Raw genomic sequence first — 11315 nt, forward strand, 5'->3', positions numbered from 1 at the left:
AATGTATCTTGTTTTGCCTGTTATATAACCTATTGTGATGTCACTGGGATTAGAAAAAGGGTGAAGAAGGTGTGAGGACATGTATTTTACTCTCTGGTCTGACTGCTTGTGTTTCCACAGCCTCTATTCACCATGAGCGCCCAGGAGCAGAACCTGGTTCCATACACAGAAGCTGAATTGAACCGGCTCATTAAAGTCTACGCTAATCAACCAGTAAGCACCGCTTCATTTTCCTGTGTGTGAGACCAAAGAGGAAACCGTTCACTCCAGCACCTGATCTCAAGTTAGAGGAACAAAATATTCAGGAAACATCATTTTTTTCTTTTTTGTGTGTTTTAGGATTTACTAGTAAACATCTATTAAATGTTCTCCCTCTCTCTCAGTCTGCCATGCAGTTCTTAATGAACTACTATGCTCAGGACATTGTTGTTGCTAAGATCAAGAGTGATGCCAGTCTGGTGTGGAGCATCAGCCCGGCCAGTCGAGAGGCCATGATACAGGAGCTCAGCAACTCCTCTCACATATACATGACCCTAGGCTGGACGCTGCTACGGTCAGTTCTGTGTTTCATAATCTCTGATATAGAACAATGTGCTTGTATGTGGTCATGTCGATTCACTGCTAATGTATACATTCATGGGAACATGTGTAGCTACACACTGATTTGCTGATACAAGCATTTTCTGTAATGTTAGCTGCTTAAATATATTTTCATACTTACTGTTTTTTTTTTCTCTACTTATTCGGTTTTGTATTTTGATCACTAGTTGACTAGCCGGATTAATAGTTCACGTGTGAATGGATGTGAACAGTTTGCACATGACAGGTGACATCACACGTGACATGTTATGACCATGACACCAGTTTATTTTGTCAGATTAATTTCTTTGGGATTCCAACATTTTAATCCTGCTTGTACTGTATGAGTCAGGTTGTGATGATGGTCCATTTTACTGTTTACATAATCACAGATTATTTTTACTACGTTAAAATGGGTCATGCGTTTCCTCTGGTTGCCTTTTGAACACATGTACAAAGCTTTGCATAAACTTTGCCACCTGTGTCACTTCCTCAGGAATGCGTCCATATCAATGAACGCAGAGACGGTGGGAGAACACACTGTGAAGTTTGAGGACAAGAAGTTGAGGGAAGGGATCGTCCACATGCTCAAAGGCAACAGCAGCAACTCTGTGTGAGTCTCTGTCAACGTGCACAAACAGCTGCCTTTTGGCTGTTCTATCTTCTGCAGGTTTCCTTTTGAGATTCTAATGCAAAAAAAAGAGTAAAACTCATACCTACAAATGTAATGTGAATGAAGGTTGAAGTACTGTATGTTCTCAACTGTTTCTCAACACTTTCACAGCCCAGACGTTCATCTGCGTCCTCACATACACTATATTTTGTTATGTTTTGTTGTTCTGCTCTGCAGGATCATTAACTCTCTGCTACCAAAGTTCATCAGGGGTCCCAAAGGACCTGAATCCAAAATGGCGACCAGGATGAAAGTAGGTGAGTTACAGTGTATTTTACATTAAAAAATACTGCATTTATTCTTTGGCAAATTGTAATTGCATTGTACTAATTTAAAGAATGTAGTCATACATTTGTTTGTATTTAGCTCCTTTTGCTCTCTTTCTATGTGGGATTTTTTCGAATTCTTTGTATATCGATGATGTCTGGACTCCAGAGAGGTTCCGCTGATCAGAGTGATCAGTCCTGCAGTTTGATTTGACCCCAGGTTTTCCTATTCCCCCAGAGCCCTCAGACCGCACAGACCGGCAGGGGCTCGCTTTCTTCAGGCCCATGTCGGTCAAACTTCAGCAGGTCAACAGGACGTCAGAGAAGGACTCAGACCAGTGGTGGAGGGTGGAGGAGTGCTCGCCTGTTCTCACCTCCTCTGAGCTCAAGTGTGAGAGTATAGAGATCGTGGTGTTCAGTGATAAAGTCAGCCCCTCCAGTCTTGGCTTTTTGGCAGGACATGGGTAGGTAACAAGAGAAATTTGATCCGTCAAGAAATCAGTATCATGATTGTGGCTTGACTCGATTCCCCCTCTTCTCTGGTTTTAAAGAGACATTTCAACGTGCTATGTAAAACTTTCCTTGTTTCAAAACTGTTCAGTGCTCAGTTCTTCTCAGAGTGCTTGAAGTTTAGATATTTTTCTTTTTGATAATCCATACACCTCATTTCTAGCATTTATACATCCGCCTCTTCCCTTGTCACAGCGGTGGGATGTTACAAACTACCCTTCCTCAGTTATTGTACTTAAGTACATTTTTCATGTAACTGTTCTAGTCCATTTATTTACAGGTACTTTTCACTTTTACTTCAAACATATTTCCGCAGATATATTTCTGCTTCATAACTACAGAACCTTGAGTTGGATGATCACATTTTTCTTTGTATTCTTAAAAGTCATCCATAAGAAGAAGCGAAGCGTTCAATTGTTACAATCAGAGCGATCATGTAATATTAGATCTACCTGCAGCGGCAGCATCACTGATGGAGAGGAAACATCGTAAATGAATGCCGAAGAGGCCACTGTCGAGTCATTAACTAATATAACAAAGCCAAGAATTTTCAGTAGCGGCATCTGCAACATTATTTATTAATATGACAGTCTGTACTTTTACTTTCACTCTGGTAGAACGGTTGTTGTGGGACTTATATTTTTACTTGAGTACATATATTTGTACTTTTACTTATATAATATGTTTGAGTGTTTCCTCCACCACTGCTTTACGAGTGCCAAGAGACATCTTTTGCATTTGTCAAATCAGATTTTTTTGAGGGGGGCTGATTGAGCATTTAAAACCAAATATTACTGAGTACACTGTAGTGAGGTGATATACAGCTGACATAGCTTTAAACATTGGCCGATCATAGCAAACCACAGAATACCAATTGATGCTGTAGCACTGATGTAAACAGTGTTTTGAGTCAGGTCAAGTGTTCTAATGTACACTTTGAGATATTTTTTAAATGAGTCTCCCACACCCTTACCTTAAACTCCCTCACTCTCTGCTCCTCACCACAGCATCGTGGGTCTGTACATGTCGGTGGTGCTGGTCATCGGGAAGTTCGTCAGGGAGTTCTTCAACGGGATCTCCAGGTCCATCATGTTTGAGGACTTGCCGTGCGTGGACCGGGTCCTGAAGCTCTGCACGGACATTTTCGTGGTCCGGGAGACGGGAGAGATGGAGCTGGAGGAGACACTGTTTGAGAAACTCATCTTCCTCTACCGATCGCCGGAGACCATGATCAAGATGACCCGTGAGAAGAAAGACAGCTAGGGTTCCAGAATCTAGCACCAATCACTCGCCATATCGATCCAGTTGTAATGAAGAAGAGAATCCGTTTCTCTGATATAAAATTTGACCTCAGACCTTCATGGACAGACTTTTTTAGTTGATTAGTAAAACATTTTACATTGTAAGAATTCATACTTTTCCTGATATTATTTATAACCATGTTTAAAATTGTAAAAGATAATGTTGTAGATTTAACTATTATGTGACTTCTTTTAACAATTTCATCCAGGAAAATGATTCAATCATTAACAAGGCCTGTACAGCAGATAGATCAATGAGTGCAGGCTACTATTTGTCATTGTGAATAAAATGTCCTGCCCTGTTGAGTATTATGCATGCAATTCTGATTTAGGTTTTTACTGTTGTTAAGAGCACAAATCATCATACTCCTCTTTTAGGGACATTTAAAAAATATCCTTGATATACTTACAGATCAACACACACACATACCTCTGTACTGTAAATACCAATGTGTCTATGTAGACTACTGCTCTGATTTATTTATATCAAAATAAAAATTGTGGTTACAGACTAAATGGTTTGTGTCTCAACAAGCACACATACTAGGAAACAGAGTGCATTTCAGATATTTATCTTTAATACCATTTTAATTACAAATAAAAGGGAAAAACTGTAATTTCATTCGGGTCCCCGTTCCAACAAGTCATCTTGGTAACATCCATCTTTTTTCCATTCTCGGTGGTGCACAGGATAGTGACAGGACCTCACTCACAACTCCACAAAAGTTAACTACATCATAGTGTCACATCCTGGAGGAAAAACAGAGCAGAAGAGTGCAAAGCTTGTTAAACATTAACATGTATATGTATATATATATATATATATATATAAATAAAATGGACTTGTGTTGCAGCCAGTGAAAGTGATAATTTCACCAGTGATATAGAAAATAAATTCAAAGAAATACCAACAAATTCTGGTAACAAGAGTCATTGGGAGACGGTCTCCCAGGCGTCACAGAGAGAATATCATTTGGTGCCATCACAATAACCGGAAGCTGTAATATTACATTTCCTTAGTATATGCACATTAACAGAAATTTTGATGAGGGGCCAAATGAAAAGGATTATAAAGAACTAACCTCTGACGACTACATTTATTTCATCAAACACAAATGTAGTAACTTTCATGATTATTATAATACTACTTTACACAAGGTTATATTTTCATCAGCATCATTTTGTCAGTCTGTTAGTCAGCAATATTCCCCCAAAACTTGGTAGGATGTCATATGGGTCAAGGTTAGAATCCATTCAATTCCTCGGATATGGATCAGGGGGCAACTTTTCACAGATCTTGATGGAATTTTCTTTTAGAAATATTTAAGGGAATGATATCCGAGTGTGTATCCAGCTTGATTCATTTTAAAATTATTTTTGGGCCTTGACAGCAGTATGTGATATACTGAATGCCATTCTAGATACATATCCAGTTGTTAGTCAAATATAGTGTAGTACTCAAGTCTCAGTTACTTGTTACTATGCAGATAAAGATTTAGCATACTAAACATAATCTGGGCCTCGTGTAACTGACGTATAAAATATAATGGATTTCTATAGTTTTAACTTAGACTTAAACCAGTGATACTATTGTACTTTAACTCTTATTAAACATGCATTTGCTTGTAGTGTGGTATTGAGTGTGACTGAAGTGTGAAGGTGTCAATGTCACTGCGGCCTTCCCTTCACACCCCCCTGCTGCGTTCAGGGGCCATGATGACTCCACCTGCACACGGGACTCAGTCGCTGCAGACATGTTAAACTTACGCTATGCTGCTACTTTGGGTTTGAGGACTTTGACGCTGGCTTCTGCGACCTTCATAGCTTCGTCCCTGATCTGCGGCTTCAGCGCAGCGCGCACCGCGTTGGCGCAGATGGCGGAGAAGCGGATGTAGCTGCAGAGAGGACACACACACACACGTTAGCCGCATGCTAAAGGGCAAACATCACTGAGAATGACCAATCTGAAAGGAGACAATTGTGAGCGCATCTTTAAAAAACACACGACATCCCCGGTGCAGTAGCAGAGAGAGTCGCCTCTAACACGGTTGTCACTTCAACGAATGGGTGGAAAAGCTAACTCAGGCTAGTAGCTTAGCCATGTAGCTCTGGTTAAGATTTAATAAGGAAATACGGAAAACCACTTTGTAATCGTTAGCAGTTCAGATAACAGGGTCTTAATTAATGACACCGCGTTCAACTGTGAGCATAACACTGACTGTGTGGTGGCTATTTCCTGCAGTTTCTTACCTTATGCCTGCCTGTCTCCAGTATGCAACCATCTTGTCTGTGTTGTGGCTTCAAGGACAGTGCTGGATTTGAACGTGATGACGTATTTTGACCTACGCAGGCTCTTGTTCCCGTGGTTCTTCTGTCACCCAATGAGGACCGCGCAGGGTCGTGCTTGACAGCTCTGATGGGTTCTGGTCCGTCCCCTCATGCAGAGTAAAATAAAAAGTACAGTATACCCCTTTTAAAAACTGTTTTTCTGGATAAATACATTTATTTTCTATTTCCATGAGAAAACAAATATCTACTCTGTTATTCTGAATCAACGACATTATTTACTGTGTCCATGTATTCATTTCAAAGATCAATTTTTTTAAATTTAGGATTCATATAGTTGTTTTTGTCACCTTTGGAGCAATATTTAAGACTCAAGACAAGGAAAGTAGCTACTAATGATCATTATTATCGATAAGACTATGTGGTGATAATACCCAGAGTAAACCCATTATTTTGTTGCCCTAGTGAAGGTATATCAACACGGTCCTGGATGTAGAGTGGAGAAACATAGGTAAAGAGTTTTAGAGACACGAACCCGTTCATATTCTCCTTCATTTTCATTAGTTTATTAAAATAAAAACATAACCAACACTCGGATTGTTCTGGATGTTTTCGGGGTGCAGTACGACTCTCTGCCGCCAGGGGGAGTGTCGGCGCTGATGGGAATTAAACCATCGCTCCTCCGGCTCCTCCCTCCTCGCTCGCACCGGTCACGCTGTCACCAGTCGCCGCCGGCTCCCGAGCCCCGACAGAGAAGCCTGTTAAAATGAAGATCTGGACGTCAGAGCACATTTTCAAGTGAGTGCTTTTCTGTGTGTGTTCTTGTGATATGTGAGGAGGCGGCTCAAGGTCACTGGGTTCCTCTTCAATGAGCTGTTTTGTTTGGTTCCCTCCACACTATCCGGGCAGCCGCTGCTAGCCGCCGCCTGTACGCTGCTAAGGTTACACCTAAGTTAGGTAACTTCTCACAAGGAGCCAGAGGTTAAACTACCTAAATAACGTCTCGTACTTTAGTTATCACAGCTCTGAGAATCAGCCACACGCACCATTAGGGTTCAGCTCTTCCTACAAATATGACATTTCCGCCATTAACCGCGATAACCGCTTTAGCTAGCGGAGACAGTTAACTTCTAGGTTAGCGTTAGCTGCTAGCCGCGAAGCTAACTTCATCAAATCTGATGCAAGTTGCTCTCAACGTTGCATCGTTTTCTGTGTGGAAGCTCCTGGTGACATTACATCCACAGCCCGTTACAGGTTATCTTTATCATGTGTTGTGTTTTGATCACGGAGACTTTAGCTGCGGCTCAATGTGACATTGTTATGTAACGGCCTGCGGGTCCGTTACACCAGAAGCTCTAAGGTTAAAGGAGTCGACGGTCCTTCCAGTCCTGGGAATAGTTCGCTTTCTCACTCAGAAATGAAAGTGTAGCACTGAGACGTGGAATGTTTTTGTTGATTTGTTTTTGTTGAATTGTAAATACACGATAGGTTGATATGTCATGTGCGGAGGGGGCGTTCACCGCTTCATCTCTATCTGAGCAGTGAGTGTCAATGCTTCAGTAACACTCATTATTTCAGGCTGTTAAACATTAATGTAATTTCGACATCTCCACTTAAATGCAGGTCCCGAGGCACCACTACCTTTCACGATTTTCCAACATAATTCGAAATTGAGTTGGTTCCCTGCAACAAACCAATATACACTGATCCTCTCTAAATGTTCCTCACTGCCACCAGTGATCAGTCAGTGTGGTTTGGAAGTGGTTTTTGCTGGATCAATCTGAAAATGTCACTTGGCACCACACAGATTTTCAATAAGATTCTGTAAATTTTCATATGCAGTCTCTTGCCGGGATGTTAAACAACCGGGAGGAATTTACTGTTTCTAATGTCCGTGTTGCTTTCTGACAGCCACCCATGGGAGACGGTGACTCAGGCGGCGATGCAGAAGTACCCCAACCCCATGAACCCTGGAGTGTTTGGCGTGGATGTTCTGGACAGACGTGTGGACACAGACGGACGGTTACACAGCACCAGACTGCTCAGCACAGAGTGGGGGCTCCCTGCCATGGCCAAGTCTGTAAGTTACATCCTCAAGGAAAGGCTCGAGTTGAAGTGATGCTGCATTTTGTTCGATGATGTTAAATAGTTTTTCTGTGCACTGAGCCTGAGTTGTGTCCATTTTCCTGCAGATGATTGGGGCAACGAGGTCATGCACGTATGTTCAGGAGCATTCAGTTGTGGACCCCAAAGAGAAGTCCTTCGAGCTGCAATCTACAAACGTGAGTGTTATTGATAGATGGACCTATATTAATGAGAATAAGTACTACCTCTTTTGGAGCAGCAGATCTAGTTAGTAAGACATTTGGATCAAACCTAAAGAGAAGAAATAAAGACCAAACTAAAGATCAGTAGTTTCCTCTGTTCGTTTACCAAGGGAATGGTCTCAGTGAGAGAGAGTATTAATGTTAGCGCTTCGTGGCTCTCCTCTCCCTGACTGGGCTCACTGCAGTTGCTTTAAAAAAAACTTTATGGCAAGTAAATGTAAACATAATTGACGTTGTAAACTTTATATGTGATGTAAAAAGACCAACAATTTTTTTTGTCTATCCAGATCTCCTTCACTAACCTGGTATCTGTGGACGAGAAGTTGACGTACAAGCCACATCCGCAGGATCCTGAAAAGTAATTGAGCCTTGTTCCTGTGAAGTCAGATCTGATGGAAAAATATCAGTTTGTACAAATATGAAGAAGTCCCGATAGATTTTCAGGTTCATTGTTGACCTTATTATTCATGTGTTTGTTTGTCTGTATTTACAGAACGGTGCTGACACAGGAGGCTCTGATAAGTGTGAAAGGCATCAGTCTGAGCAGCTACCTCGAGGGTCTCATGGCCAAGACCATCTCTGTCAACGCTGGCAAGGTGAGAAAAGCACTCAGATCTCCCAATAAGGCTTCATGACACAATGACTCCACAATGTACCTTACTGCACTTAGTCCTAATAATAATATCCCTGAATTAGCTGTATAGTAATTCACTTGTCTGTCTCAGGGTCGGGAGGCGATGGAGTGGGTCATCAGACGACTAAACACTGAAATCGAAGAGTTGGCGGCGACCGCTCGTGGTACGATGCGTGTTCCCATGGCAGCAGCCGTTACAAACAAATGATCCTGGGCCTGCCCAACTGCTTCCTCCTGCATCATGAACCGATGGTCTTCTCGAGCCTTTGCCCCTTAAAGGGGTCCTCATCTGCCAGCACAGCCTAGTAACCACAGCCCCGTCCCTTGGTATGTTTGTCTTAGTACGTCACAAGAAGTCGCTGTTCGTCCTTCCTCGGCCTTCTGCACAGACGAGTTCGATACTCGTCTCTGTGGGCAGTAAAGGAAAGTATTGAGCCGAGGACAGATACAAAAAACAGAGCAAACAAACACAGGGTTCAATTGAACTGCACTTGAAGCTCATAGGATTTAGACTTGTGAAGTTAAAGCTCTTTTTTTTTTAAATTCACGTGTGCCTCCGCATCATTCATAACTTATGCGTAACTTTTCTAATCTTTCTCCGCCCCCTCATCTGGGTATGTCTTCTTAAATCTCTTTTAATTCTTTCCAATTAAAAGAATTCTTTCTGAACAAGCTGAGCACTGCTAGCAGCTGAAATGAAGTCACTTCACCCTCCAGCAGAACTGGCCAAAATATGTCACCACCAAAACCTCACCAGTCCAGACTGGCTGTTATCATCTTAGACTTTTGGTAATAAAACTGCACATTTGTCTTTTCCAGTCCTTGGGACAATTTTTTTGGAATTCCCGGATTGCAGTGTTTCTGTCACGACTCGACTGACAAACATCTGTCAACCTGTTGTGTGAACAGTTTGTTTCTACTGTAAAGAGAGACGCAGCTCAGTGCCAGATCTGAGTACAGGCTAAGTGGCCAGACAGTAACACCAGTTTGCAGGTATTGCACTGGCTGGGGAAACAATGGCACCTCTCTTGTCTGGGTCTTTTACAAGCAGCACAACTTGGCCTCCAGGTAGAAGTCGGAGAGACTGTGGCTACATCCACAGTACGACGTTTTCTTTGGAAAATGTATCAACTCTGCTACGTAAACACCTGGCATCCGCATTGCCCTGTGTGAGTTTGAAAACCCCGAGGCTGTGTTTTAGTCTGGACAGGTTGCTAACAGCGGTTGTGTAGTTACATTCTGCTCTTCACAATGATACAACTGATTACATTCGTAGAAGAGCTATTACTCAAGCAACATGCCCAGTGCACGAGAATGGTCATATGGGCTTTCCGGTGTGTTGGTTTGGACGGGGATTTAAACACTTGTTTGAAAACAGCATAATAGTTGTTGAGGTAGACAGTAGACTGAAGGTCCAAGCTCTGCTGCAAGGGGGGGGTTTGCTGATCAAGGTGTTGAACAGCAAACAATGACGGCTTCTAGGCTTATTTGTTGAAGGCGTCAAAGCAGCTAAACAAAATGGGAGATGGAGCATTAGCGAAATCCACCCTTTGTGCCGTTAATAAAAATTTGCTGGTCTGTCTGCCGTGATCCTGTTGGACTGATCCTCAGATTGTGTTGTAAAGATCACTTGATTTCTCTCTCCTCATAATCTCGCGTGTTTTGTCTGTTTTGTTTCAGTATGTGAACAAGCTTGAATGTTTAACTTATATTCAGCATGTGTACTCGAACGTGGGCGGGAAGTTTCTTGAAAAGTGCAGAGTTGTGTCCAGCGTGTTGTGAACGCTCATCAGTGTTGTCAGAGGACCACTACAGGGTGATGTTCAGGATCATGGAGTGTGCCAACATGGAAGTCATTTTCAGAGCCCCTGTAACGTTCACTTAGGATATCATTCATAAACAAGCTATTAATAGATGGTGATGTTTATTGTATATTTCTATTGGTGAATATTGACAAAGGCTGTTTGATTTATTTATTTAAAAAAAATTGTATCTGCAATTTTTACACTTAATTTCCCAGGTACATCCCTGTAGGACACTCATAAAAATGCTAAACGATGATGGTTCAGTTTACTGCTACATCTGTTTTACCCTGTACCCTCTCTCAATGGAGCTCCACACAATCTCAAGTCTTCCCACGTGGCTCCACAGCTCGTCTCTTGCTCGACCATCATGCTGTCGAGCAAGTTTATAACTGCGGCTTTATCATTAAACTTCAATCCCATCAAGCACTGTCCTGCCCTGGATCCTTCTGCCTGACGCCTGGTCCACTTCCTAACGCAGCCATCATCCAGGCAGTATCCACACGCAGCATCTCCTTTCATGAGTGAACTGTGATGATTTTTCTATGGGGAACATTTTAAGTACAAGTGGCTGTAAATAGGCTTATATTTATATTTTGGTAGTGTTACATTCTGAGAATGGGAACATGTAACACAATCTGAAGAGTGCACACTGAAGTGTTTCAAAAATAAAGAGATGTCATTGTTTCATGAAAGCTGCTGTGAAGTGTTAAATGTCTCAACTTTCACTTTAACTGAGGTTCTCAAACAGGTATTAAGTCCAGTTGTTTATTACACTTACCAACCTCATATTTATTCACCTTTTTAGCTTTCAGCTAAATTAAATACATTGATTAGGCTCTGATGTTAAATGACGACTATAGGATTCTCATCTTCTGAGGGGATTCACTTGGGTTCATATCTGAAACCAACAAATATATTCATGCCACTGAATTTG

At 41.8% G+C, this 11315-nt stretch overlaps 3 protein-coding genes across 3 annotated transcripts in view; 2 read left to right on the top strand and 1 right to left on the bottom strand.

Moving 5' to 3' along the window:
* Positions 1 to 3742, top strand: part of si:dkey-11f4.7 (piezo-type mechanosensitive ion channel component 2) — a 31053-nt gene extending 27311 nt beyond the window's left edge. Inside the window, exons 51-56 of the mRNA XM_062392747.1 lie at positions 121 to 213; positions 384 to 553; positions 1076 to 1192; positions 1430 to 1509; positions 1757 to 1982; positions 3036 to 3742. Of these exons, the coding sequence (XP_062248731.1) occupies positions 121 to 213; positions 384 to 553; positions 1076 to 1192; positions 1430 to 1509; positions 1757 to 1982; positions 3036 to 3291 (942 nt within the window). The 3' untranslated portion in view covers positions 3292 to 3742. The remainder of the gene's footprint in view (positions 1 to 120; positions 214 to 383; positions 554 to 1075; positions 1193 to 1429; positions 1510 to 1756; positions 1983 to 3035) is intronic.
* Positions 3743 to 3885: 143 nt separating this feature from the next.
* atp5f1e (ATP synthase F1 subunit epsilon) lies at positions 3886 to 5738 on the bottom strand. The gene is made up of 3 exons (XM_062392748.1): positions 5580 to 5738; positions 5097 to 5224; positions 3886 to 4079 (listed from the first exon to the last, which is right to left on the bottom strand). The coding sequence occupies exons 1-2, from the start codon at positions 5609 to 5611 to the stop codon at positions 5098 to 5100; spliced, it is 159 nt and encodes a 52-aa protein (XP_062248732.1). The 5' UTR covers positions 5612 to 5738; the 3' UTR covers positions 3886 to 4079; position 5097.
* A 532-nt stretch (positions 5739 to 6270) lies between these two features.
* Positions 6271 to 11073, top strand: LOC133956981 (PRELI domain containing protein 3B-like). Its single transcript, XM_062392361.1, has 6 exons — positions 6271 to 6413; positions 7527 to 7695; positions 7808 to 7897; positions 8230 to 8300; positions 8436 to 8538; positions 8668 to 11073. Exons 1-6 carry the CDS (start codon positions 6382 to 6384, stop codon positions 8782 to 8784), a joined length of 582 nt encoding a protein of 193 aa, XP_062248345.1. The 5' UTR covers positions 6271 to 6381; the 3' UTR covers positions 8785 to 11073.
* Positions 11074 to 11315: the final 242 nt, after the last annotated feature.

Source organism: Platichthys flesus, chromosome 7, assembly GCF_949316205.1.
Source record: "Platichthys flesus chromosome 7, fPlaFle2.1, whole genome shotgun sequence".
NCBI lineage: Eukaryota > Metazoa > Chordata > Actinopteri > Pleuronectiformes > Pleuronectidae > Platichthys > Platichthys flesus.

Bases quoted from the DNA above. Each gene is read 5' to 3' on its own strand.
- LOC133956981 (XM_062392361.1), top strand. From the start codon at position 6,382: ATGAAGATCTGGACGTCAGAGCACATTTTCAA. The intron at 6,414-7,526 runs GTGAGTGCTTTT...GCTTTCTGACAG, and splicing joins ACGTCAGAGCACATTTTCAA to CCACCCATGGGAGACGGTGA. The intron at 7,898-8,229 runs GTGAGTGTTATT...TTGTCTATCCAG, and splicing joins TCGAGCTGCAATCTACAAAC to ATCTCCTTCACTAACCTGGT.
- atp5f1e (XM_062392748.1), bottom strand. From the start codon at position 5,611: ATGGTTGCATACTGGAGACAGGCAGGCATAAG. The intron at 5,225-5,579 runs GTAAGAAACTGC...TCCTCTCTGCAG, and splicing joins TGGAGACAGGCAGGCATAAG to CTACATCCGCTTCTCCGCCA.